Source organism: Phyllostomus discolor, chromosome 2 (genome assembly GCF_004126475.2).
Source record: "Phyllostomus discolor isolate MPI-MPIP mPhyDis1 chromosome 2, mPhyDis1.pri.v3, whole genome shotgun sequence".
Taxonomy (NCBI): domain Eukaryota; kingdom Metazoa; phylum Chordata; class Mammalia; order Chiroptera; family Phyllostomidae; genus Phyllostomus; species Phyllostomus discolor.
In genome coordinates, this window is record NC_040904.2 from 33,855,715 (window position 1) to 33,883,565 (window position 27,851).

The 27,851-nt window shown below is 45.1% G+C and overlaps 1 protein-coding gene across 5 annotated transcripts in view; it reads right to left on the bottom strand.

The window, feature by feature from the left end:
- The window catches only part of TNIK (TRAF2 and NCK interacting kinase), a 349,252-nt gene that overhangs the window by 82,400 nt on the left and 239,001 nt on the right, over positions 1 to 27,851 (bottom strand). For all 5 annotated transcript variants that reach the window (XM_036017691.1, XM_028505308.2, XM_036017690.1 and 2 more), the window contains exons 10-12: positions 19,886 to 20,061; positions 16,375 to 16,441; positions 12,260 to 12,464 (exon numbers count right to left, since the gene is read on the bottom strand). In XM_036017691.1, the coding sequence (XP_035873584.1) occupies positions 12,260 to 12,464; positions 16,375 to 16,441; positions 19,886 to 20,061 (448 nt within the window). The remainder of the gene's footprint in view (positions 1 to 12,259; positions 12,465 to 16,374; positions 16,442 to 19,885; positions 20,062 to 27,851) is intronic.

Here is a 27,851-nt window from a genome sequence, read left to right on the forward strand (position 1 = left end):
GTACAGTGAGAGCGTGTGGGGGGGAACTAAGCAAAAGATACTCCATCTCTCCTGTCACCATCAGTGCTTCCTTCAATACCCTTAAGAAATTCCAGATGGGATGCTTAGTTGCTTTTATCTACTTTTTACCAAACATCCAGCTTGAAATTGAGTCTTGTTCTCATAACCTTTGGTGGATTTTGGAAAAACATGGCTAGGTGCCATGGCATACGGATTTTGGGCCCTGGGTCTATTTTTTAGATACCTCACGTTTTCCATTATATAGACACACAGGTAACATCTACACTTGAGAATTACTATCCCATAGATGCAATGCGACATGTGACTGGTGACAGGGGTGGGTAAGAGAGGCAAAGGGGTGGGAGGAAAGAACACCGGATGAAAATATTAAGAGTAGAATCTAGTCTTGCTCTGCCACCAAAACAAACACTGCAGACCACACAGTTTCAATAAGTGTTTAACAATGAGTGAATGTTGCATGACTTTGAGTAAATCACCATAACCCAACGTTCTAGGAGGGGGCAGATTAGATGATCTCATAGGTCTGTTCACCCTACAGACTCCAGCAAGGATGTGCTGCACTGCAAGGCAAAAATCTACAAACGGTTCAGAATGAGAAGTGAAACAGAGCAGAATTCTCTCAGACTTTGCTTTTAGTGAGCTCTTCTTGGTTTTCACCCTGGTGGCCTCTTCTAGGTGGTGAGGGGGACCCCACTGACCATGGAGGACCTGAGTCAGCCTCTAGAAGGACAGCAAGCTGCTGGTGCAGGATCAAGTTGAGCTCCTTGGGAAGTACCTCAAACCATCCCCTCGACTCAGGGGCTCTCTGTTCAAAGACACTCAGAATGAAAGGATGCAGTGTGGTCCTTTGAACCAGCCACACGGCACACGTGCCCCTCACTTAAGTATAACTGCTCTGTAAAAACCTCACAGAAGCTTCTGGGCATTTCACTTGCACAATGTAACATGTGCTAAGTGTCAGTTTCTAAAAGACCACAGCAAATCAGCCAAGGCAGGGTGAGGGCATTTCTTATAACTAAAACTGGGATTTCAAACCTTCTTTTACAGGAAGGACATGAGAGCGATGGTGAAGCAGTTTCACACCCCTGAATTCACTACCCAATGACATAATCAGAATAACAAAAAATGGCAGTAACGATGATACAAACAAACATTTACGTAGTGCCTCCTGCAATGCCACACACTGTTCTCAGCTCTTTACTCACATTAACTCATTGAATTTTTACCACGAACCTTTTAGGTACAGACTACTGGTCATTATCCCAATTTGACAGACAAGGAAACTGAGGCACACACAGGCCAATAGCTTGCCCAAGTTCACTCAGTGGTTAAGTGCAAAGCTAGGACTACACTCTGTGCCTGGCTCTTGGCGTGCCGTCTCTGTGGATTTGGGAGAAGCTGGTATACCATGTGAAAGATGTTGTCTTATGCCTTTTCAGGTGGCCATGTTTTTCTCTTTCTATCTTCACTTGGTTACTATCTTTTCTTCACAGCAACAGTAATCAGAGGGCCACTGAGGAAGCTGGACAGGCCACACAGACCTCATCATTCTTTTTTTACACTCTTCATAAGATGAAAGATAAACCATCCAACCTACCCATCCAGAGCTTTCCTGCAAATGAACTGCCTAAACTGTTCCTTTGAACTCCCTGGCCAACTTTGGAACAGTAGGCAGCCCCATGGCTCAGCACTCTCTGAGCACACGGGTGCCACGCTGGTCTTTGAGCACGTGGACAGTTCTAAACAGACAGAGCTGTGAGGAGGCTTAATGAAGAATTCTGGTCCTGTCTCTTCTGTGGATGCTGGTCAATGGGATTATTCACAAGATCCTTACTATCTCTGTGCTATAACGATTTCCCCAGGGAGAATGGCCACCTGGGTTTTCCTGGGATTCCTAAGGAGGAGCAAGAATGGCCTGGTGGACATGCTGAGTACCTATGACTCTGTAGGTTAGTGTCAAAGTCAAGTGTCTATGTAACTCCTAAATTCCGTCTGCCATTATTTGGAAGCCTTAATATGAGATTCTAGATTGAGTCTTATGAAAACAAGCCCATTATAAAGGAGTTTATTAGTATCATGTCTACAGAGAGGGCCACCTTGCACATCTGGGGTGTTACTAAAGATGCTAAATCATATCACATGTGGAGAGGTTGCATAAACAGGTGACATTTGGGGAAGAACATTATCATTGCCTTCCAACACTTTTGGGGAGGACATGGAAGGCATTATAATTTTCTCTGGCATAACTTGTATTAATGCAGGAATTCATAAGGACTTGAATCAATAACAGGATAAGTTGCTCAAAAATAGAACATGCTGCATCAAGCCTCTAAAAGTATAAGCAGAGATTATGTGTTAAACAGGCTAAATGACTCTGAAGAATATTGTCGAGGGGATTTTTGCTTTGAGAGAAGAAGTGGCTTAAATCACTTTTGAGGTCCCTTATGTCTCCCCAAACTCTATGAATCCAGAAAACTAATCACTGAAGAAAATGACAGTGAAATGAAAACAACTGAATTTAAATGTCATGTGAAATATTACTGTCTGTGAACCTGTCTTGTCACAGTTCTATGGTTAGGAACAACTAAAAATAGTGACTGTGAAACACAAGAAACGCAGACTAGATGGATGAAAAGAGGCTCCGTGGAGAGCCCAGATGACGGAGGACAGGTCTGTGCTGCCCGAGGCATGCTGTCACTGGGAAGCCACCCTGCCATCCACCTGTGGTTGGCAACGTCTTTCCAGTATGGAATGCTGTACACGTAAAATACTAGCATACCCTTCCCAACCCCTGAAAGTGTGGGAAGGGTTTTGGGCAAAAGGACTTAAAATATCTGCAGCATTTTAAGATGCAGTGAAAGAATTTCAGGCCAACTTCCTCACCCTGGCAGGAAACCCTTCCCATCAGGGATCCCGGGGACCACACAAAGCCCTGCCTCCTGCTGCACAGCAGGTGAGCCAGAACTTCTGGGACCCACTGAGAGCAGCGTTCTGTACATCCACGCACACCACCCAGCCTCTGAAGCACAAGCGTGATATGTACGCACGTGTGATTGTACACCATTGTCAGAGGCCCAGGGGAGGCCCACCTGGGACAAAGAGCATCCACTTTCTTGGCCTGGCTCCCGGCTGTTTCATAATTTCTATTCAGTTATTGAAATAATGGAGCTAAATCCCAGCTAGAAAGCATTCATTCTTTGTGCTGATGCTAATGACATCCAAGAATAAAGGTCCACTCTGCCCCTCATTGGTGACCACTGCTCACAGCACCCAACAGGATACTTACAGTTAATTATCAAGTAAGTGAGTTAAAGGCCATTTCTCAGCAGTGTCAATGAAGGAACACTCCAGGCCCTGAAAGGGGGGAGTCATTCTTGCTCATGGTGCTTTCTTCTGCTGAGGACCTGGGAGTGCGGCCCAGTGGGTGGGGATTCTGCACTGGTGCAAAGCCACATTCATGTTCCCATCTCCTACTTCTGCCCACTGAGCCTGCGCAGGTTGCATTCAACTCTGAGCCTTCACCCCGAAAGGAGATGACTTGGGGTAGCCACAAGGCAGATAATGGGAAGCAAAGTGTTTTCCCTTCCTGTGCAACTCTCTTCTTGCATTTATTCATGTACTTACCGGGTGCCAGGTGCTGTTTTAAGTACTTTGTATGTATTTAGTCATTTACCCCTCAAAACTACCACTACCCATTTTGTATATGGGCAAACTGAGGCTGAGAGGAGTCATGTCATGCCCAAGATCACAAAGGCAGTAAGTGGTGGAGCTGGATTCAAACCCATGCAGTTATTTACTAGCTGTACTCTTGACTACCTTGCTTCTACCCTCTAGGTGAAGGGGTTACTTCTAATGTACTGTGCCCCGAATGCCCAGGGCTTATAGTCAGACATCACAAGAACTCTCTCTTCTTACGGGTTTAATTTAGGTACAGCGGGGACACAAGACTTGTTGCAGCTACTTGGCTGGGGTCATAATGGGGTCATAATTATACGGTGTTGGAAATGACAGCAAGAAGTACTTATAAGAGACTCCGTTGAAAAGCAGAGCTCTCCAGAGGAAGGCCTCCTGGGGCCTGGAGGGAAGGGGAGACCTTCCAAGGTCTAAACGAGGTGCATTCAGAAGGATGGAGATGGGCTGCCTCCCTGTGCTGGCACGGACAGGGCTGCTGGCTAAGTGAGCAGCAGACAGAGGCCCCAGAAAGACACAGGAACAGGGGTGCTTTCAGGAAAGAGGCCTCAAAAAGGGATGGAAAAGCCCAAGTTTTATAGCACACTGAGAAGGTACATTAGAGAACCAAGAACGGCAGAAAATAGGAAATCCTGTCTATATAGAAAACCTTTAAAGCAAACAAACACAAACAAACAAACAAACAAACAAACAAAAACTAACAACTTTGAAACTGTCAGTTCTATAGCAACAATAACATATTCACTCCATTCCTGTATCAGGCATAGTGCCAAGGTTTGTGTATATGATTCGCTTTACTTTGCACAACCACCCTGCACCACCAATAGCATCTTAATTGTATACACAAGTATACAAGGAAGCTTAAGTTCAGAGCGGGTAAGTGCTCTGCCCAAGACCACATGGCTACAATACACCCTGGTCTCCACAGCTTCAAAGCTGGGGGACTTCGCCCCTGCATTCACCTGCTATACTACCATTTAAAAACCTAATGGTGATTTTTTTCTCTTAACAACATAACTGAACTCCTACTAGTATTATAACAAATATGCTTCAGAAGATATAAATAAAAGCTTACTTGTTGGTACATTTTAATAAATTCAAGAGGGTTTTACTGCTGCACATAAAAGAATTTAAAGTTTTGGAAATTATACCTCTGACTTAAGTCAAATGCACCCAATTCCAATAATAATAACAACTAATATGTACTAAGTGTCTTCTAAGCCTGTTCTAAGGCTTTCTATGAATTAATTCGTTTTATCCTCACAATAGCCCCAGGCGGGGCTGGGGGAGGGAAGGAGGGGAGTGGGCACAGCAAGGAGAAGTGGGGTAAGTGCTATTGTTATTCCAGTTTTACTACTGAGGAACCTGAGGCACCAGAAAGTTAAAAAACTTCTATCTACTAAGGAAACTGTTAGCCAACAAACCACTCCCAACTGAATGTTTCCAAATACTCTGTGCCCAGGAGACTTAAGAGTTTCAATACGTTGTCCAGTACATACTGACTCTTAAAGAGATATGCGGTTTTCCCCTGCCCCTTCCTTGCCCCCCGGCTTTTTGGTCTAAGAGCAGCTGGGAGAAACTACTTGAGTCCCCAAGAACAACCTTACCAACAACGGCTTCTCTGGGTTTGGAGCTGGCACGGCTCCCATGAGACTGGCTCGGTTACCCTGAGTGTAAACAAATGCTCAGAGAGAAGGTAAGCAAAGTTGGCCACAAGTAGACGAACATGTAATTACAAGTTCTCTAAATGGAACCATGAGGTGGGTCTCCTTGGTAAAAGTTAAACTGGGTTTAACAAGTCCTTGAAGAGTGAATCTGTCTAGCTCTTGGGAGTTGACAAAGTTCTTTTCACATCTATTTTCCTGGTCAAGCCTTAGAACAACTTGGTGATGGGAACCAGCTTTGTCAGTAGTCTCCCAACAGAGCTCAGGAAGTGGGGGTGTGGGGAGACTCTGAGAACTTCCAGGGAATGCAGGTGGGACATAGTGGCCCTTGAATTCACAGAGATGACTTTCCACTTCAAAACCAGATCTGACTTCCTGAGCAAGTCATTCTTTTCCTCCAAAACAAAGAGGAAATTAATGTGTTTCTAAAGGGTACCACACAGAAGCTACTTTTAAAAATTTCTTTTTTGCTATTGAAACTGAAGGATGCTGCTATATACTTGAACTTCAGGCTGCTTTCTGCAGAGCCAGCCCTTTTAATTGTGCCCTCAGGGTCAAATTCTTGATCTTCTTTGCAACATCAAAGTTACCTGGTGTTCCTCCTACGTCCTTACCAGTCTTCTCTGCTGGCGTCTCCTCCCCTACTCTGACTTCTCAGAGTTCGGGGCCAGACTTTCTTCTCTTCTCAATGTACACTTCCATTACCATCAACTAACAGTTCCCGTCTTTCCCATGGTTCACCCCTCTTCTATGGCTCTCTCTATATAATCCAACTGCAACCTTGGCATCACTGTTGGCCTCCTCATAGGCATCTTAAATTCACTATGTTCCAAACTGATCTTAACCTCTTGCTAACCTGGTCCTCCACCTGGATGCTTCAGGAGATGTCAGGAACCTTCTGTGGCTGTCCACTCTCCCTCATCTCTGACATCTAGGCAACCATCATGCCCTGCATGTTCTACAGGCTACATCTCTCCTCTTCTCAACTCACCTAAAGCGCTATCCTCTCTGGACTGGACTAACTTGACTCTCCCACCCACTCATACTCTTTCCAAATACTCTCCTGGCAAAAATCAAAGTTGCATTTTAAAAATGCAGACCTGATCACATTTCCTTGGACAACACATGTCAATCAATGTCTTCCTGGTATTCTTAGAGTAAAATATAAAACTCCTTAACTTGGCCCAAGCAGCCCTGCAAGACTGCCTTGACTCCCTTCCCATCATCCTCTGCTCTCCTTCAGCCAACTCTGACCCGTGCTCCTCCGAGCCGGGCTAGGCTCCTGTCCCTGTGGTACATGCACTTGGTCACGTTCTTCTCCACCATGTCACTCTGGCAATGACAGTGAATGGTGATTTGGGTGATTATTTGCCTGACGCCTGTTTCCCTCACGGATCTTGTCTTCACAAGGACAGGCTGTATTCCCAGTGTCCTGTACAGTCCCTGCATAGTGGAGCTGGGCATTCACTAAGTTTGTCAAATGACTACCTACAGGAATAGGAAAAAGGTTTTAATTCTATTGTACACTTAAAAACATTGAGCTCAATGTCCTTGAAAGAGGCTTATAGGGAAATCACTGCTCAGACTGCCAGTCTCTCATTTTGTACATTCGGGCTCCACTATTACTAGTCAACAAGATACCAGTGGTATTAAAAAACAAACAAACAAACAAACAAACAAACTTCAGGCAATAGTGGCTCAGTGGACAGAGTGCCCACCTGTGAACCAAAGGGTAGCTGGTCTGATTCCCAGTCAGGGCACATGCCTGGGTTGTGGGCTGCATCCCCAGGGGGGCCACGTGAGAGGAAACCACACACTGATATCTCTCTCCCTCTCTTTCTCCCTCCCTTTCCCTCTCTATAAAAACAAACAAACAAACAAACAAAATTTTTAAAAAAACCTTCAGGCAATAGAACAAAAGCAGTATAACATCTTCTGGGTTCTCACTGGACTATGTTATGATGGTCTTGAAGGGCACTAAGTGAGACCTCAGTGGCTTGAAAAACTTAACACAACTCTGAAAGATAACCTTACTACCACAGAGCAAGTTGGTGTTCCTGGGGTAAATTTGATTCATTCCTGTGACTTAAACACACACTTTCCAAAATGGAGGGGTACAAGGCCCTGTGCGAGTTGAAAAAATATATATAAATCACTGGTATCATCTCAAAACCCTTGGGCAGAATTAGGCATCACCACAAATCTTCTGCTCAAGGTCAGTGTCTGAAAAGATGACCAGAGTGGGTGTCCCAACACCTCCTGGCCCCTAACTATAGCAGAGGGTAAAATTAACTGTGCTTTGTCTAAGCCAAGTAATGAAAAATTTTATTGAACTGAATAAAAATAGAAGAAGCCCTCTACATACTGTGTCTCACTATTGCTGGACTCACTCACCTGAGCTGCGTTTCATCAAGTTCCTAGAACTCAGTTATAAATTGTACTTTATCACCGGTCACAAGCTGAGAGTCTTGTACCTACCATTTAATTGCCTTGAAGCCATGTGCTTTTCACATGCTGATAAATGACTACATTCAAAGTGTACAAAGTCCTCCTAAGAATATACAGATACTGATTTAGAATGTAGCCTTACCCACATGGTTAGCCAGAAATAGCAAAGGACATGCAGGGCTTCCTTAGAAAGCTCTGGTAGGAGGTGACAGCTGAGATCACTGAGTAAGACAAAGGCTATAGCCTCCAGAGCCTTGTGTCACGCAAAGGGCATTGGAAGGGCCTTTTTTTTTTTTTTTTGGAAATGGAACACATTTCCCAGGAGGTTTAGACAAGCCTACCTGACCACAGTGATGCGAAATTTGCAAATCTAACTGTGGACGCCAGAAACGAAAGTTGTCACCTCAGGCCAGGGCAGCTGACGTGGGTGGGAATCCAGCCGGAGAGGGATGCAGGAGGGGAGCCCTTGGTGGCAGGGACATTCATACTCAGGTGTTCAGAATTTACAGCCATTTGAGTATGCAGTATTTCTTTTTCTTCTCCAGTGAGCAATAGGGGCAAGATATAGGATCAAAAGATAAAGCTGGTGTAATCTCGGTGTCCTGCAGTCACAAGCATTCCTGCTTCCCGTGAGAAGCCAGGGCTTTTGCACGCTGGCGCACAAAGTGCCCTCAGGCATGCAGTTGCCTTCTGTGCAAGCAAGGCCTTACAGGGTGTGTTCCTGTGGGTGTATGTGCACCATTGAACCTGAACACTGAGTTGCATCCAAGGGAGAGGCTCCAGAAAATGCCACAAAAGAAGAGATAGGAGAAGCCTCGGCAGGACCTCTGACTGGGAGAAGGAGAGCCAGAGGCCGACTCAAAGATGGACACCTGCTGGTGCAGCTTCTCTGCCCTTGCTCAGAGGGCCTTAAACACTCAGGGTAAGAGACCACTGAAGGAGAGGCCTGGTGAGGACTACGGAAAAGCATGTTGACTATGGCTTAGTGGCGAGGCAGGATGGGTGCAGTGACAGCCCTTGGGCTCCTAAGTTCGATCCCCTAGGTTTGAAATCTGTTTTCTTTTTAAGCTATGTGACCTTTAGAAAACCATTAACCTCTGTGAGGCTCTGCTGCATTATCTTTAGACTGGGGTTATTGTGAGGACCAAATGAGACAATCCACATAAACTGCCGAACAGAGTACTCTCCTATGGTAAGTGCTTCACAACTGGTAGAGATGATTATTCTAGCAACTTGATGAAAAAACACAGAAAGCTCAAATAAATCATGGTAGGGAAAAGGAAACAAAATCAAATAAATAAAAACAAAAGGAAACTACACTGCACTGTCTGAAAATACATTGCATTAATTATGATCTAAATCCAAGGGCCAAGAGTGCCTCAGTTTAAATTTTTTAAAAAAGAAGGAAATTACGCGTGTGTGTGGGCATCCATGCACATGTTTGCATCCTTTCATATTTTAAATGTTTTATGGGGTTTTCTAGGGTTACATGGTAAGTGCTTCTAGCCTGAAATGCAGTGTAACACATCACTGGGCAAGGAACCCATGAAGGCAAACGGTCAAAGTTTTCACAGTGTGATGCTCCCGTGTTGAGGCAGCTGTGGGAAATGCTTTTGGAAGGCATCAACCACAAGCCAGGGAAAAGGTAGGAAAGGCAGGACTTGCGGGCAGCGCCTAGCTGGCGAGAGGGTTTTGACCCAAAGCCCAAGGGAGTAAACCCTGGATTCAAACAGCAGAGGCCCTTCTCGTCTAGGCCTTGCACCGCTGTATCATCAGAGACCAGAGAGCCTGGAGGAACATCAGCTGTGGGCCAGTAAGAGACCAAAACTGGCCGGGGTGGGCAGGAGATGACACCACGGCACAGCTGCGAGGACGTGTTGGACTTTTAGTGTGTGCCCAGAAAAGGAATCACAGGTGCAGGCAGCCCCACTGTGGTGCCTGGTACTTCACTCCTGAGAGCTGCCCGACGACACCCACACCTCCCTTCCCCTGCCTCCGTCTCCGCTCACTCCTCTGAAGGTCTCTGCCCCACAGCGCTACAGTGCCTCTGTCTACTGCAGTGCAAGTCCTAGGCTAGAAGGTGGTGAGCTTCAACCCTCTCATGCACTGAGCATTCTGCACACAGACAATATTACAGACTTATGTACTTAGATGAGAGAGAGCTTCACTAGCCTACTGTCTCTTGCAGAAGTCTACAAGGTCCAGTTTTGAGGATCCCAGTTCAAGGCTCTGATGCTTATCTGCATTTACCGTTTCAGGGCCCATGTGGACAATGGGATCAGGGAGACATGGTGCGAACCGTGGCTTTGCACTTATTGGGCCTGGGACATGGAACCAATCACTTTCCCTCCCTGAACCTCAGTTTCCTCTTGTTAAATGGAGAGAACATGGACTTGGCATGAGAAATGATGAATATACGTGAAGAGATCATGATACTAGATGAGCTCCTAGATACAAGCAAAGCACCCCTCCCAGTCTGTGGCACACAGAAGCCACTTAATAATTGCAATTGCTGGGTATTGTTGCTGCTGGTCTGCATACTAATGTTCTAGAGGTATAATGATGGGATTTAGTGCAAACTGAAACTGAGCCCCTTATTGATTTAAACCTGGGAGGCTGGACCTGGATGAGCCATTTAAAAAGCAATCTGCTCCTGCTGTCTGCAATTCACCCCCCTCTAACTGCAGCGGCCACCTGACAATGCGAGTGAATTGCTGTAAACAGTTAATGAGGAGTATGGCTGTGTTTGGAAAAACTGTATAATTACTACCCCATTACTATGCAGTCAGTGAACCTGTCATTTGCCATCCAGCTTCCTATGCTCTCTGTTTCCTGGCTGTCTAGGGTGCTGATTTATCTGACAGAGGAAGGAGGCCTCAGAGCAAGGTTCTGGGAAGCAGGCTTTGGTAAATATCTATAAGACCACAAAGGTGAGGGCCTCGCCCAGGACCAGCCTTGCAGGTGGTGTGGTTTCCCACAGAAATGAGAGAAGGGCCTGCAGGCAAAGGCAAGTCTTGCCCACCAGCTGGAAGATAGGCCCTGGGAACCAAGGGGCATTTGGAAGGACTTAGAAATGCTTTCCTCAGTGTTCAGAGGAATAACAAAGGAGTATCAATAAAAGCAGGTCTTGCTTTTCACACTTGATATTTTACTTATCAGCTTATTCATTGTGGTCTAGTTAATACCTACAAGGTCTGTCCAGAAAAAAATCCAGCCATTGTTAATATAACAGGAATGGCTTGAGCCACGTCGATGTAACCTGGCAGCCAAGGAGAGCGTGCTGGAATGTGCATGCATGAACAATGACACCTTCACTGTACTGATCAGTGGGGGCAGTAGATGCCATTGAGTGAGCATGTGTACTGTGTGGCTGTTGCATTCAAAATGACTGAGTGAGTAGAGCAACGAATCTGCATCAAATTTTGTGCTTTGCTTGAACATTCCTCCATGGAAACTATTTGGATGATTCAGAAGGCCACAGCTATGGCCAACTGGTGATTGGCAGCTTTATCACCACAATGTGCCAGCTCATACATCAGGTCTCCTGCAGAGTTTTTTGGTAAAACATCAAATTGTCCAAGGGACTTGGCCCCCTTTAAGCCCAGATTTGGTGCCCTGTGACTTCTGGCTTTTCCTAAAACTAAAATCACTTTTAAAAGGGAAGAGATTTCAGACTGGTTGATGAGAATCAGGAAAATACGATGGGGCAGCTGATGATGACTGGGAGAACTGTGCAAGGTCCCATGGTGTCTCCTCTGACAGGAACTGAGACATCATTGTCCTACGCCCAATGTTTCTTGTGTTTTGTATCTTCTTCAATAAATGTCTCTATTTTTCATAGTTCAAGGCTGGATACTTTTTGGACAGACCTCATATATTTCACTTGTCATTTCACTGACTATTCATTTGTACATCAGTTCATCCGTTCCACATATATGTATGAGGTGTCCACTGTGTGCTCAGCACTGTTCCAGGCACTACAGATACAACAGGGGTAAAAGAGACAAAATGCCCTGTCCTCAGGGGCTTACATTCCAGTGGGGAGAGACAGACAGACAAGTACACACAGTGTATGTGTGAAGGTGGTAAGAGCTACATGAAAGTAACAAAGCAGGGAAAACGAGAAGTCATGCTGGAGAGAGGGCATGGGATTTTAGGTAAGGGGGTTAAGGGGGATCAGTGAGAAGGTGATATCGGAGCCAGGATTGAAGGGCGGAGGTGTCCCCTGCTTTTCTGGTGACTACCCCAAGGTCACCTCTGCCAAGCAAGGGAAGCCCTTCACTTGTAAGAGTGTTTGGCCTCATCCTCTCTTGCCATTAAGATGTGTGTGCTCCAAGCAGGCGAGGTGCCCGACCTCAGGGGTGGAATGGGGCTCAGGGGTGGACGCCCAGGGAGTGACCTGGGCCCAGAGGTGTGGAGTGTGCAGAGGCGCTCACCTCCTCCAGCCGCCGCCGCTGCTCCTTCTGCTCTTCTATGCGCTTCTGGCGCTCTGCCAGCAGCTGTCGCTTGTGCTCCTCGTTCTCCCGCTGCTGCTGCTCCAGCTGCTGCCGCCGCAGGGCCTCAGACCGCTCCTTGTTGGCCAGCTGCAGCCTCAGGAAGTCTCGCCTCAGTGTCGACTCCCCTGGCAGGTTCAGAATGGAGCTGTGGGCAAGAGAAAGAAATCAGGACCCCGAGAGGGGCAAGGGCAATCACTACCAAGGGTCTTAGGGGAGCAGATCAGGGCAAATCCCTCCCCTGTATACAGCTAAAGAAGCCACACGTTCAAGCACAGGCTCTTACGTCCTCCGTGAATTAGAATTACTCACCCCCAAAAGAAACAGAGTCAAGGTCAGAGACCAGTGTCCACATTCCCTTTCAGTGTGACTGTTGCAGACACATGCTGTCATTGTCCCTAGAGGGATGTCGCATTCCTAGAGTCGCCACTCCACTCCACCACCATCCACACCTCTTTCCACAACCGTCTACACTGTCCTCTCACCCTGTGACATAGCAAAGATCTGTTTCCACAGCTTTTAGTGTGTGCGCAAGCCCCAAGCCCCTGAGCGGCTTATGTTCATGTTCAGGAAAGGCAAGAACAAGGCCAGGAGATAAAAATTAATCGGGAGCAGTGAGGGAGCCCACTCTGCCTAGAGAAGCACAGGCCGCCCTCCCTCCCCTCACCTCCTTGACCGCTGTCACCAATGCCCAGGAGGCAAAGGGGGACGCCGTGAGCAGGGGTGGAAAAGTTCTGGATTCAAGGTCAACAGAATTGGGATCTGAACCCAAGCTGACCAAGTCCAAGAGTTTAGGACTTGCCTTCCTACACCACTGTTGAAGTGAAGTTAAATGGTGTGGTTCTGGACACAGAAGGTGCACTGATTTCCTAGGTCCCCTTTGTGCACCATGAACCTCATTCTGCATCGCCTGTAAAATGTGCATGCGCGTGTGCATGTGTGTGTGTGTGTGTGCATGTGACAGAGAACAAGGGGACAGAGGAACACCAAAAACAATGGTGGCTGAGGGCTGTCCTACTCACCATCTAACTGTATGTGTGTAACTCAAAGTCTGGACACACCAGCCTAACAGAAAATGGCTCCCATTTGTTCATACAAATCTAGCCCTTTTAATCTTTCTGGCAGCTCTCACCTGAAATCAATACGTTAAACAATTCTTGAGTGCCTGCTATGGAACAGGCACTATATAATAGGCTCTAGTGGGTACAGCAGGAGGTAACCAAATTCTCCCTCTAGAGTTATCTTGTGGGGAAGACAGAGAGACAATGAGGCAGACAGGCTGATAAATACAAATAACATCATTTCAGGTATTGACAGGATCTATAGAGGATAAAGTGTGATAGTTTACAAGTGACAGTGGCAGGGTGCTGGGGTGACGACTCAGGGTTTTGCTTTGGATGGGATGATCAGGGAAGACCTCTCTGAGAGGGTGACAGTTAAGGTAAGACTCGAATCGGTCATGAGAAGAAGGGGAAAATACTTTGGGCAGAAGGAAAACAAGTAGAGTTGACCCTTGAACAATGTGGGGGTTAGGGGTGCTGACCGCCTCCTTGCACAGTAGAAAATCTGTGCATAATTTTGACTGCCCCCAAAGTTAGTTATCACTCGACAGCCATGAGGGATGGGTTCTAGGACCCCCCCCAACCCCTGCAGACACCCAAATCCAAGGATGCTCCAGTCTCCTGTGTAAATGGCGCAGGCCAATGCATATAGTCAGCCTTACGTATTCACCGACCCCGCGCAGTTCAAAACTTTTAAGGGTCAACTTAAAAGTATAAAGGCCTGTAGTGGGAACAAGTGTAGCCTCTTCAAGTAACTGAACTCTACCTGGCCTTCTCCAGAGAAGAGTGAGTGACAGGGAGACTGGTACAGAGGAGGTCAGAGAGACAGGGCCGTGAGGGGACAGTGTTATGGCCTTGGAAGCCACACATGGAAAGGTTAAGCAGGGGAGTAATATGATCTGAACAGAGGACAGTGCAGGGGGTAGGAGGGCAGGCAAGGTCTCCAGTTGGGCTGCTCTTGCCATGGCTCTGGAGTGGAGACTTTAGGGTGGGAGCAGAGGGGATGGAGGCTGAGCTGGAAGAACCATTTCAGGACCGAGTTAATGAGATCTGCTGATGGACCTAGTGCGTGGAGTGGAGGATGACTTGCAGGTTTGCTTTGGCATCTGGGCAGTGATGGTGACAACTGGGGTGGAGAGTGCTAGGGGAGAAGCCACTCTGGTGGCAGTCAATGAGGTTCCGTTCCCTTTTGGAGAGTGGTTAGCATGCTGTGAGGTACTATCACAAAATGATATCAAAGGCCTCCATTCCCGACATTCCATAGACAGTGCTTGGATCCTACCAACTAGCCTCCTCTAAGACCTGCAGTCTTTGTGCAGAACTCTAAAACTAACTCCAGATCATAATGCTTGCTTCGGAAACCTCACATGCACATGACGATGCCTGTTAACATTAAGTGATGTTGAATCGATGTCGGGTGATCTCAGCTGTATTATTGACTGAATCATTAACTTGGTATATGACCAGGTTGCCACCCTTGGACTGTTACCCCATCTCTAAAATGAGATAACCACTGTTCCTCCCTACATTTCCGAATTTTACAAAGATTAATTAGATGTGTCCATAAAACAGGACTTGGAACATAATCTTCAATGTGCTATAATGACATGTTACAATTATAGAATGTTAAGGCATGGCTCGGTCAGCTCACTAAGTGACTCCTGACATGCAGGTTAGCAAGCATGAGTTAAAATGGGGCTTCTCAGATCTCCAGAGAGTGATCAGAATGACTGACGTGACCGTCTGGGTGAGCTTTGGAAAAATAGTGTACAACTTCTCTGAAAGCAGGGCCCTTGGCCCTTTGCTTCCCAAGAATGATCATTTACCATGTCACTACTTGATAGTCATCATGTTTATGCAGCTAAGCTGGGGGTGGCCAAGATGTTAAGTATCAGATGGAAGGAAAGAATTATCTCTCAGTGTTTGACCTTGAGAAGTCCTGTGGCAGGTGAACAGAGAAAAACTGGGCAGCTCAGCAAGCTCAGTCTCACTCTGTTCCAGTGGTTCAGTAACAATCCAGCAGAGTGGGTCTGAGTTGGCCCCAAAAGGAACCCACCAGCACATTCCAGCAGCAGTGGCTGAGCAGGCCCCTTCCCTGGTCGGGAAGCTGCGCCTCAGCAGTACAGAACTGCCTCTTCCTCTGGAGCACTGGGCTCCCCTCCTTAAGCGGCTAACAGATGAAGACCTGTATATCCCAGTGACATCTCAACTTGTGCATTTTTCCCAGTGAATCCCTTTTACACGTACAGTGTGCCTGCCATGATGTGTGTGACTGTACCCCTGGATTCCCAAACAGCTGCCAGCTGAATTCTCTCACGAAAGAGAATGCTGGCAGTGTGAGCACACCGGCATTAATTATTTATAAACACAGACTAGAAGAAAGTCAAAGTCAAAGTCAAGTGAAATTCAAAACATGGAGATGATAATAAAGCAGTGCTTGATTCTGGGGTCCAACATGTGACAACAGGAATGGGCATGAAAGTCTCTATTTAGGGTTTGCTTCTGGGGTGTAATTTGATTTCCTGGAAATTGTTTGCTCCTGGATTAGGCTGTGGTGAAACTACCAAGGCATGTGACAAGGATGGTGGCTGCCCAAATGGGCTTGTCAAAGGTACGAAGTAATGAACTGAATGACTCAAGTCCAAAAACACCACTTAGGTCTCCTGAAAATGACAGTTTTAGATACTTTTAGCCCTGTATTACCCAGATAGTCGCCTCCTGCCCATTTTACACATTACATATGTGAGGAAACAAGGTCTTAGAATGGAGACCATAAATCTTGGGCGACAAGATAAAGGATATGTTGATTTCCACGTTTTCGTAAGAGTCTGCCTAGGGAAATTTCCCCAAATTAATGAGCATATTTGTAGGCAATAAATTAAATAAGACCACCATGCTGGATTCTTAAAAATGAACCTATACATCAACAGGAAGTAAATTTCCCAAAAGCAGAATTTGGAATGTGAAAATGAGAAGACTTAGCTTTTGCTCTCCTACCTGGGCTCTCCTGAGTCATTCTCCTCCTCTTCTTCCTCACTTCCACTGTACTCGTACTCTGTTTCATCTAGAGAGAGACTCAAGGAAGGTTAGTGCACAAAAAAGACACCACAGCTGTGTAAAGCCCAACCCCCTTGCTTTATATATAAGTGAGTTGAGGTCCAGAGTGATTGACCCTGAACTCCAGGCCTTCTGACTTGAGCTCCAAAAGTTCCCATCAGCTGGGTTCAAGTACATGGAAGTAACCACATCTAATACTGTCCCAGCCAGCTCAAGAGCTCTGTCCCTAATGGTGTTCTTCACACGAAAGTGAAGATGAGGAATGGAAACATCGCCTTTCAGTTTGTGTTAGTTCATAATGTATAGAACCACCTCAGAGAATCTTCGATTGGCTCACTGTTAACTTCTTGACCATATTAATCATTGTTCAAGTAGGAATTTTAATATGTCTTATATGGACTCCAAATTGCCTTGAGAGATCTTGATAAATACCAGAAAGAACCTTTTGACAAAATGTGCTATTAAAAATATAGTTAAATGTGTTTTCCTTGACCCAATTTAATTGGGGACATCCATTTAATTCAATAATATGTTAAGCAACTTAACATGTAATAATGAATAAGACTGAGCCTTTGCTTTGGAGGAATCTAATGGGCAAGAGGGACAAGTAACAAATTAGAGTCCCCATGATGAGGAAGAAAGGGAACCAGTCTTTGCTGGGCATCTCCCATGCCAGTCACCATGCTAGATACTACACCTGTATTCTTCCATTTATTCCTTTTAACAATACTTTGAGATAATATCCATTTCTCAAATGAAGATACTGAGATTATAAGTGGTTAAGTAATATGACCAGTGTCATCTCATTCATAAGTTTGGGATTTGGATTTAGAATTCAATTCAAAACTTTTCCAATTTTAAAACTAGTGTTCTTTCCAACATATTACAAGCTACATAGAGGTACACAAAAACTGCGATGAGATATCTGAGAAAGAAGCAGCTAAGTCTGCAGGGGAAGGGGGACAGCACAGCCTCGGAGGGGAAATGAGCTGGGCCCTGGGAGGTCAGTGGCCCTCTCCCAGGCAGATGGCAGCTGAAAGTGGTGGGAAAAACGCTTTCTAAGCAATGTAACCACCTGACAGTGGCCGACAGCATCACAGTGCATGGCGTATTCAGGGAACAATGAGCCATCAGTGGCTAGATGTCAGGGTGTGAGAAAAGCAGATGGTGTGCGAAAGGCCAGCAGGTTTGATATGGCTTGCTGATCCTTACATAAACCACGCTGAGAACTTTTCTGTGGGCAGTAGGCTCCTTCGGAGGAACTTTTGATTTTGACTGAGGGAGGGTGATACCACATTACTGTTATCCTTTCATAGCTGTGGGTTAGTAATCACAACTTGGGAGGTATTTGCGCACCCCTAAGAAGGAGCTAAAACTGCAATTTGGTTATATTGCCACCAGGGGCAGCAGATACATGCTGAGGAGTACAGTACTTGATCCTTGATCATAAGCTTGAACACACCTTGCCTTCCATACCATTTAGCCATTCAAGGGATAAAAAAATGAAGCCAAAAGTGTGATGACTTCATGAGTATTTTTTAAAATCACAAGTTAGCTTCACATACTCATATTGAGGCCAGTTATGAAATGTAAAGAACCTTCATAAAGTGTTTCAATATTCTACATTAAAAGTTTAATATTCCAAACTTTCCCACAACGAATCAACAGAGTTCAAAGTAAAATGCAGAGATTTTATCTGTTAAGGGAAATGACGGCAAGGAAAAAAGCGCCCAATTAATCTAATTATTTTTACTCTCTAGGGTAAAACCTTCATTTATCAGCCTCCTTAATTATAATATTTCTCCAGAATCTGGCTTGATTGCTTTTGTATTACTGGCTTAAATTAGCATGTGTCAACATATTTTAAGGAAAATATATGAGGTAAAAATATCATAAAGCAATGCACATTAAAATTGTTTGATTCTGGGGTGGTTACCAGAAGGGAAGGGGGGTTGGGGGAGGTAGAAGAGGGTTAAGGGGTCAAACGTATCACGATGGAAGGAGACTTGATTTTGGATGGTAAACACGATGCAATATACTGATGACGTGTTACAGAACTGTGTGCTTGAAACTAGTATAATCTTATTAAGCAATGTCACCCTACTAAATTCAATAAAATTTTAGGAACTGTTTGATTCAACCAAAAGCTGATCTCAGAGCTACTGAGAGTAAAATAGTGTTAAAAGGAGCCAATTAAGTCATTTGGTCAAACCGAGCAAACAAAATGAGATCTCATCTGATCAATGCTCTTTCTTGAGGAACAGACAAAAATGGGCCCTAAATCTCATCCGACTCAGGTTCCTTAGATGACCATGTAACAGCTGAGTGTCCCTACTACCTAAAATGTTACTCTTCTACTTTGCAGAGAAGGAACACATTAAACATAGTCTTTTTTTTTTTCCATGGGATGGAGAGTTCTGACTCACATTGCAGAGTTTGTGCCACCAAAATGTAAAAACAACCCGAGGTTCAAACTGTATCCATTCCTACCAGTCAGGGGCAGAGAGGTCAGAGGTTTTCAGAAAGTAACCCTAGCAGTACTGGAAAATTATAGGTCAACAAAGAATTGTCTAAATAAGAACAGCTAATATTTATCGAGGATGTCCATGTACCAGACATTGTATTAGGAAATGTACATGCGCTGGCACATTTAATCTTTGCAACAATGCCAGGCGATCCTAGTTATCATTATAAACCCAGTTGTTTCTTAAAGATCAGGAAACTGGGCTGAAGCTCATGTAACTATTAAAGGGTACAGCTAGCCTTGAACTCAGAATTTGAGTCTGAAAATAAGATTCTGAGCACTTAACCTACTTTATGTACCCATAGTAAATTAAATTTCCTTTTTCAAGAAGGTCACCTTCAATGGCTGCATGTCTGACATACCACCTTAAAATATTCCCTGTAAGATTTCGACTTCACGGAGTGGCCCACGGCCACCATTAGGAAAAAAGCCTGGCAGCCTCTTTTCTTTCACGGAGACTAGAAGAACATTCATTCTGCCTTCCAAATAACTAAATCAGAAATGAGCCTCACAGCACAAAAACCTAAATGTTCAAAACTGCCAGTACAGAAAAATGTCAACTAGATTTTTTTTAGGCTGTCTGTCTCCTGTAGAATTTTAGTCTTCAAAACATGAATATTCATTTGAATTAAGAAAACCGCTTGTCATATTAACCCGCTCCATAGCACCACTCAACATGCCTCTTTTTGTTCAGCGGCTAGAAAAGGTAGTATTTCTCTCGGTTCTGTTCTCTCACGAAAGATTCCGTCCAGCCGTGGATGAGGCACTCTACTGAGGCCCACAGGCTGTGACCTTGGAGGCAGCCTCTCACACCAAAGAATAATGCAGGTCCATTTGAAATCCCCACGGTCATGTTCAAATACATCAAGAGCCCAGGACTCACTCCATCTTTTGTTTCCCTTGTTGAAATACAAATGTGCTTCTAACCTTTCTCTCCTCGTTTCTTCTTTGTTCTATCAATATGGTCCTTGAGCTGAATGCGGACCTGTCGTTCATTAGGCTGGTCTCGGATAAATGGATGCTTCATCAGTTGCTCTGTCGCTGGTCGCTGGCTGTGATTCTTTACCAAGCAGCTCTCAATAAATGACTGAAATTTTTTTGACCTGTCAAACAAAAGAGATGAAACACAGACTGAAAGACAGTCCAAAGAAAGGCAAACATATTTGTGTGAAATGTTAGAATTAAAAAAAAAATAAGAGAAAAATAGTCCGATCGGCCAACATCGAGATCAACCCATCATCACAAAGTAGGCCTAGCTCTTCATTAGGCACAGTGGGTTCCCCGGCATCATCACCACCCACACACAATTCATGCAATCCATGGCAGTGATATATGGGAAAGGAAGTATTTTTTCACACAGTTTATACATAATATCTCACAGAAATCCAAAAGAAACTGGAGAAGCAAAAGACCCTGCTGGGAATCATACCTGGAAGTTCTACTGGAATGAGAGAACCAGAGCTGGGTCTTAAAGGATTGGGAGGAAATCACTGTGAGGAAAGCACAGCTCAGGGAGGCATCAAATCAGTGAAAAACCACAGCCAGGAGTGAGCTCACTTTATGTCAGGGGGCACTGAAGTGGGTTTTCTAAATGGCAGCAAATGCAAGCGGGGAAAAGTAAAATCGAGGTTGGGTAGGGGAATCTATGTGGCAAAAATGAGCAAGATTATTCTATGGAAAAGTGAACTTGACTAAGAAAAAAATTTAGGGGGTAATTTCAGAATCACGTTTGAACTTTGCTTTCCAATTCAAAAGGACAGGATGTATGTATGTATTTGCTATCAACCTCAAGGACTTGGAAACTTAACTTTAAGGGACTAAGTTCATAACCAGAAGCAAATTATCTCTGTCTAGAAAGGCCATATTTTTTCAAAGATAAACTCCATGCCACAGACGCACAGGATCGGGGAGCTGATGGGAGATACCACGCCAGTGATTAGGGCAGCAAGTACACAGTGTAGTAGAAATCAACGGTGGACTTTAGCTCTGATTCATGAGTTGATCGTGCATGTTTTTGCTGAATTTATTACTTTCCGTAATGATAAATAATTAAGCTCATGACTCTACAGCATGCCTTTCTAAGGTGCTGCACAGCCCATCACCCTCCGAGACCTTGGCCAAACCCCAGTCACCCCCTGCTCAGAGCTGGAGGGTAATCTGTTTTTTGCTCTCTGTCACCCTCTTGTGAAGCACTGTGGAGTTACAGGAGCAGATTCCCAGAGCAAGCCTTCCCAAGTTTCCGGGGAGGCGAGGTGCATGCCTGTGTGTATTTGTGTGTATGTTTACTTAAGACCTGAAAAGTATCCTCACCACTCAGAATGCAATGGTGAGCGTCTTCTCCAAGATTCAAATGCAAGAGGACATTCGTACATGCACCACTTCAGTTCTGCCAAGGTCAAAGCAGTTTCTCACCTTTTTCCATATTTTTTTAAATTACTTTTTCCAAAGTAATTTTTCCATAAATTACTTTGTTGTTGTTTAATTCCATGTTTTTAAAGCACCGAATTATTGGTATTTTTTCCTCCCTACATTTCTAAGCTATGTTCAAGCTTTTAAATTAGTTTACACAGAGATAAGGCAACCTGCTATGCTTGGGGCCGCCCCAGGAGGAATCAGGATTGGGCGAGAAACAGCGAGACCGGGATGGACATGCTCTGTCTCCACCTGCTCCCACCACACTGGCGGCAGTCCTCGAGTTCGGGTGTGCTTGAGTCCTATTGGTACAACGAGCGCACTGCCTGATCCTGTGTGTTTGCTAAACCTGAACGCATGGAGGGGTATCAGATGAGGGTTCTGTACAAGAGCTGTCATAGGGTCACCTTCAAATCTGTGCTCGAGAGGGACAGGAAGAGGGACTTGGAGAGCAGATATTGTTGGGTCGGCTTTCTTTCTCAGACCCATCAGATAAACATGTGGAGGCACAAATATGGTATCACCTACAGACAGACCTTGTGCACAACAAACAAACAAACAAACAAACCCATAAGGAATAAACTGAAGAGTTTAAAAAATACACAAATTTCACATGGTGCTTCTCTAGGTAGAAAATCCCTATTGCAACAGCATGGATGGAGCTGGAGAACATTATGCTAAGTGAAATCAGCCAGTCAGAGAAAGACAAATACCATACGATCTCCCTTATATATGGAGTCTAATGAACAAACTGAACTAACAAGAAAAATGGGGACAGACTCATAGATGGAGAGCAGGATGGCAGCTGGTTGGAGGGTGCAGGTGAGGGGGTGGAGGGGTGGAGCAAAAATGGAAAAGGACTCATGGATGTGGACAACCATGTGGTGATTGCTGGGGGGAGGGGGAGGGTACAAGGGGACTAAATGGTAATGGGAAAAATATACAATTAGGATTAAATTTTAGAAAACAAAAAAAGAGAAAATCCCTATTAGAAAGATGAAAACAAACAAATTCAGACAGAAAACCAGTAAATATTCATGAAGAATGCAAATGGACATTTTCTTTTTTCTGCTTGCAACTAGAAGGAAGTGCTCAGTTTTTATAAAGTGGTAGGCCATTCATTAGAGGATGATAAATAAATCACATCCAATTTAAAAATGAGATCCAGACTTAATAGACTGTCCCTTCCATTCCCCAATACTGACACCTCAAAAAAGTCAGAAACATCTCCAGGATGAGAATGTGTTCAAGAAGTTCCATGGAACCAGCCTGGTGCAGGGTCATTCTCCCAGAATCTCTCCTGGTGGGAAAGAACCTCAAGGGATATGCAAGCATGGGCCCAAAGGGCGGGCCAAGGATGCACTACCACAAAGCTGGAAATGTATTCCACATCTTCAAATGGTCCTGCGTTTGAGGAGAAAATGATGCTTACTTACCAGTCTTCAAAGAGATTCATGGTCTCTTATTTAAATTAGTGTGACCAAAGAATCAATATACTTAATTACACACTTAATTAAAACTAAAAACACTTCACTTATGCTGAATACCACCTGGCTGTTTGCTGAGTGGTCTTAAGGGTTTAAAGTACATTCACATGACTTTATTGTTAGAATCTCTGCTGCTAGTGCTTTAATTCTGTCTTTTTTTTTTTTTAAAGAAATGCCTAAGATTAGTAATACTAATTTCCCCAGGGTGGGCAGGACAGAGAGACATTAATGATTGGTGCATATAGTCTGAGACACTGGTTCTTTTAATACCAATGTCACTGAACACTTCATCCTCTCAGTTTTCCTGATTATGTATTAAATTGTGTTAAAGGAATTAAACATGCCCGAAAGAGTATTACATTAATCATTACAACCAGCCAGGCTAAAAGTTGTTGGTAATCACAGGACTGACTCCCTAAAGGCAATTTGACCTTTAAAATTTGTTTTTGCTCCAGAACTATTCTGTTTTTCTCCATTGGCCTCCATCACTTACTGTGTGATTTTGGACAAATTGCTTAACTTCTCTGTGCCTCAGGTCCCCTGGCTGCAAATGGGGATGTTATTAAATACTTTTCTCAAAAGGCTGTTGTGATAACTAAATGAGTTAACTCATGTAAAATGCTTACAACAGTGCCTGTTACATGTATGTACATGCATTTACACACATAAACGCTATAGGTGCATTTGCTGTTATTGGTTATTATTGTGACTATGATGATGACAATGTCCCTGCAACCTCTAGCTATTACTGGGCTTAAAGAACAAGAGTGTCTGTCTTTAGGACTAGCAATTTAGAGACAGTATCCCCCCCATTTCTGTTGAGCGGAATAGTAGGGCTCTTTAAGGGAAGTATTTTGCATATATTTGGATTAGACATGCTAGCGAGAAGAGTCAACAGGACTGTTATCTCCAAAGAGACTGCAGAAAAGGTTAATTGAGAAAGTTCATGTAGCAACTTTTGTTTTGATTTGATAAAGTCCAAAGTCACACTATTACTAGCAAATTCACTCTATTTGAAGTATTTTATGAATTTGCTATTATCACTCTACTACTTAGAACACACACACAAGTGGCTCTGTCATTTCCTAAAACAAAAGTGCCTGGTGGCCCACCAGGAATCAGAACTGCTGTTTCATAAAATAAGAGGAGGCACTGTAAGCTCTGGAGTAAAAGCAGAAGGCTGGGGGGGGGGGGTGCTCCAGGCTGGCTCTCCCAGGGATGAGCCTGGGGCTCCAGACAAGCCACTTAACGTCACCAGGCCTTGCAGTCTTCAGCCAAAGCCCAAGTGGGACCTTTGCATCTTTCTGGTAATAACAAATTATGATTCTTCTAACAATGTCCATTGAGCACTGCTTTGCCCATGTGAAACCTTTGCATTCAAAGGGCACATGAAAAGAACAAGACCAACCATCTTTTACGGGAACGAAGTCATCTCCACCTTCCTCCAGAAACCCCTGGAAGGAAACTACAGCACTGAGTATGTGTGCCAGGGCAGGGGTGCAGGCGCACATGGTGGGTGGAGAAGGGGAGAGGACATCTTTGTAGGAGATGGCTGACCCACCTGGGTTGACTCCAACCACACACAGAGAGACGGGAGGAGGACATGTGAGCCCCAAATCACTGTCCATTTGCTGGTGGGGTCATGGAGACAGAGGGTGAGCACATCCTCGCTCTCCTCTACTCAACCAGGAGAACGACGTCCCAAATGACCGAGCCAGCTGAACCCTGAATGGAGACCCTGATTGCATGACTTCCTGAGCTCTAAGGCACAGGCGGCAAACACACGGCCCAAGGGCTGAATCCGGCCCTCCTTGTTTTACCTGGCCTGGTACCTTGTTTCTACCTGGCGGCAGCACTGAGCTCTTGCTTAACTGTGAAGGAGTAGTTACATTTATACAGTCCTAAAATTACATTCGGCCCTTTGAAGGCAACTGCGAGGCTGATGTGGCCCCTGGTGAAAACGAGTTTGACACCCCTGTTAAGGTTTCTCCTCCTTACGTTGCTGGGGGAAGAAAGGGCCAGGTTCCTGCGAGGAGGGATGCTTTCCTTGCTTTTACAATGAAAGGGGCAAAAGCAGTGCTACTGCCTTTCTTTCCCCAATAGTAAGGTGCGAGGAAAAAATGTGCAACTTAGAGACTGGTGGAGCTCATTCTCTACCACTTTAACCTTGAAATTAAGAGGCTGAGTGGTACGGTAGAAAGAATGTGGGTTACAAACTTGGGAAACTAAAAGATTGTATACCCTTGTGCAAGGAGCATGACCTACCTGAGCCTGTCTCTGATCAATAAAATGAGGACTCAGAGCATTTCCCTGGCAGGGCAGTGGCTAAGATGAAACATGTATCTTATTTTTACATACACATACATTATTGAGTCTATAACATATGTATTTCTTATATGCCTTGCATGTTGCAGATTCAGCTATGTTAGTCGGAAATGACCTTGACATAATGAAGAGTTCATGGCCAATCTCTACCACAATGGTGCCCCCATTTGGTAATACGTTCACATTACACTGAGAACAGTGTACTTCCTCTGATAACGCATTTAGGCAGAGAACAGCTGTATACAAAAGGACATTTTGGAGTTTTGTTTCTCCTGATGTGGCATGGAGGTTCCTTCTCTTAAAAAATTAAAGGAAAATAAACAAAATACTTCCTTTCCTCCCAAACCCTAGAGCACGTTAAAGCACACCCCATTTTAAATCCCTGTGGACCTGAATCTTCAAGACAAGAGTACAGCAGCCCTTGAACAACACCATTTTGAACTGTGTGGGTCCACTTATATGTGAATTTTTTTCAATAAATATAGAGCTGGCTCTCCATATACCTGAGTTTTGCATCTGCGGATTCAACCAATAGTAGGTATGGAGGGCTGACTGTATGCCTTGGTCTGTGCCACTTTATATAGGGACTTGAGCATTTGCGGGTCCTAGAACCAATCCCTCAAGGATATCAAGGAACAACTGTAGTTAAGTTTTTAGGGGAGTCAAAAGTTTTATTTGGATCGACCGCGCAGGGGTCAGCACCCCTGACCATGGTACAAGGGTCAACTGGACTCCAAAGTCCTCAAGTATTTTCACTTAGAAACTGGAATTCTATCAGGGAAAGAGGGAGCCTCCCCGCGTGCCCTGTGGCTAGAGCTGCACGCCACCTCATCAAGGCCAGGCTCTGAGGGCCAGAGAGTGCTTCTCCAGGGCTGCTGTTTCCCTGCTCACTAGCAAATGGCTGAGCTACCTTTCCTCTCCCTGTCCAACGGTGTGCACTCGTGCTCCTCACTGGCCTTCCCTCCGAGTCACAGAGGGCCAAGTAAGGGGGCTGGGTGACATGAAACCGGCCTGGCCTCTTCACTGTTCCTGGACTGACTAGCTCCCTGTGGCATTACCAAAATTCTCATTGTCTGAGGTTTGAAGCAGAACAGACAGACTGTATGTTCCACAAAGTCTGTATTTCTCAAACAAGGTCAATGCTGGGTTGATTTTTTTGGAACAATGAAAACTAAGACCACAGTACAGGAGCCATTCACTCACTCTTCTGAGGGGCCAGACAGGCCCCTCGAAGGGCAGTGCAGGCCAGGTTAAGAGAAAACAGGACAAGTGCAGTGACCAACTGACTCCAGCTTCTGAGCTGGAGAGAGGTGGCTTTTGGGGCAGAAGGACAATCTCTTACCCCATAGGGCAGAGGGGCCCTTGGCAGGGTAGCACTGCAGCACCTTTGCACACAAGGCCAGACATCTAAATGTTATGCTCCATCACCAGATTTGTAACACTTGGCGATTAATACAAATATTTCTGAAACACGGTGTGGCTGCTCCAACAAAACCTATGTGCAGATGGTCCTCTGGTCCTCTGTGGGAGAGCTGGAAACATCTGTCCAGTGGCAGTGCAGGGAGACTGGAAGTGAACAGGGTGAGTGAAGTCCACTGTGTACAGCAGGCCCCTCGGGGAGGCTGGGAGTGAAGGACAAGCAGAAACCTAGTGCCACTGAGCTGCCTCCTTTGCCCGGGAGCCTGTTGCAGGGAGAAAGGAGGAAGCAGGGCCTGGGTATCCTGGAGATCACATGCTGTGCTGGTGCCCAATGGAAGGCTGTTGCTGGGGAGAGAATGGTCCTCTCACACCACAGTGACCCTCTAGAGAGAGAGGCAGGAGCGGAGAATGCTCTGCCTCCTTGTTACCAATAGCAACTCTCACTCTCTCTTCCTGCAGCCTTGGCAACTCCAGGGCTGTCGTCCCTTCTGGCTGTCTCCTTCCCTTTCTTGGTGCAGTGTGCCTTCCTCTTGTTCCACCGGGGCTGCTCTGCCGTTCCTAGATGACTGGTATTAACCAGAGACTGTTCTCCACATAGGAGTGTGAAACTGTGAGTGGGTAGGTGAGAAACAGCAGGGCTCCAGTCCAAGGCCTAATCATGAAGTGTCACAACAGGGGGCAAGAGTATCTGTCCCTTTATGTTCTAACTGCCCAGAATATGTCTCTAGAAAAGGACAGGAGGTCACAAGAGGTCCACAAATTGGCCCAGTGCCAGGGGAATCAGAGGTTCAGGAATGCAGCAGGAAGGATACACCGAAGCCACCAGGGTAAAAGGTGGGAATGATGCATTTTTGTTACAGATTGATTAGGTACATAGACCTGATATAAGTACAACATGCCAGAAGTCCAACTTCTGGCCTAACCTGTCAAACTCTGTTTCCCAGACTTCAAGCAATCATACACTAATGACATAATTTTTCACCAAACCCTTCCACCACTCATCCTAGAATTCATTTAGTATTTTTCTCTAAGTCACTTTTTCATGTGAATAACTTTGTTAAATGGGAAGGCTATATTGCTATTCAACATAAGAAGCCAATATTGCCTGTCATGAAGAGAAAGCAATAGAACACCAAAAATTACCAATGTTCATGCACAGACCCATGAAATCATCTCACATACTACCAGGCGTGTGTACGCGCTGAGGGAATTACTGCCTTAAAAAGTAGAAGTCAGCCAGCCTAACTCTC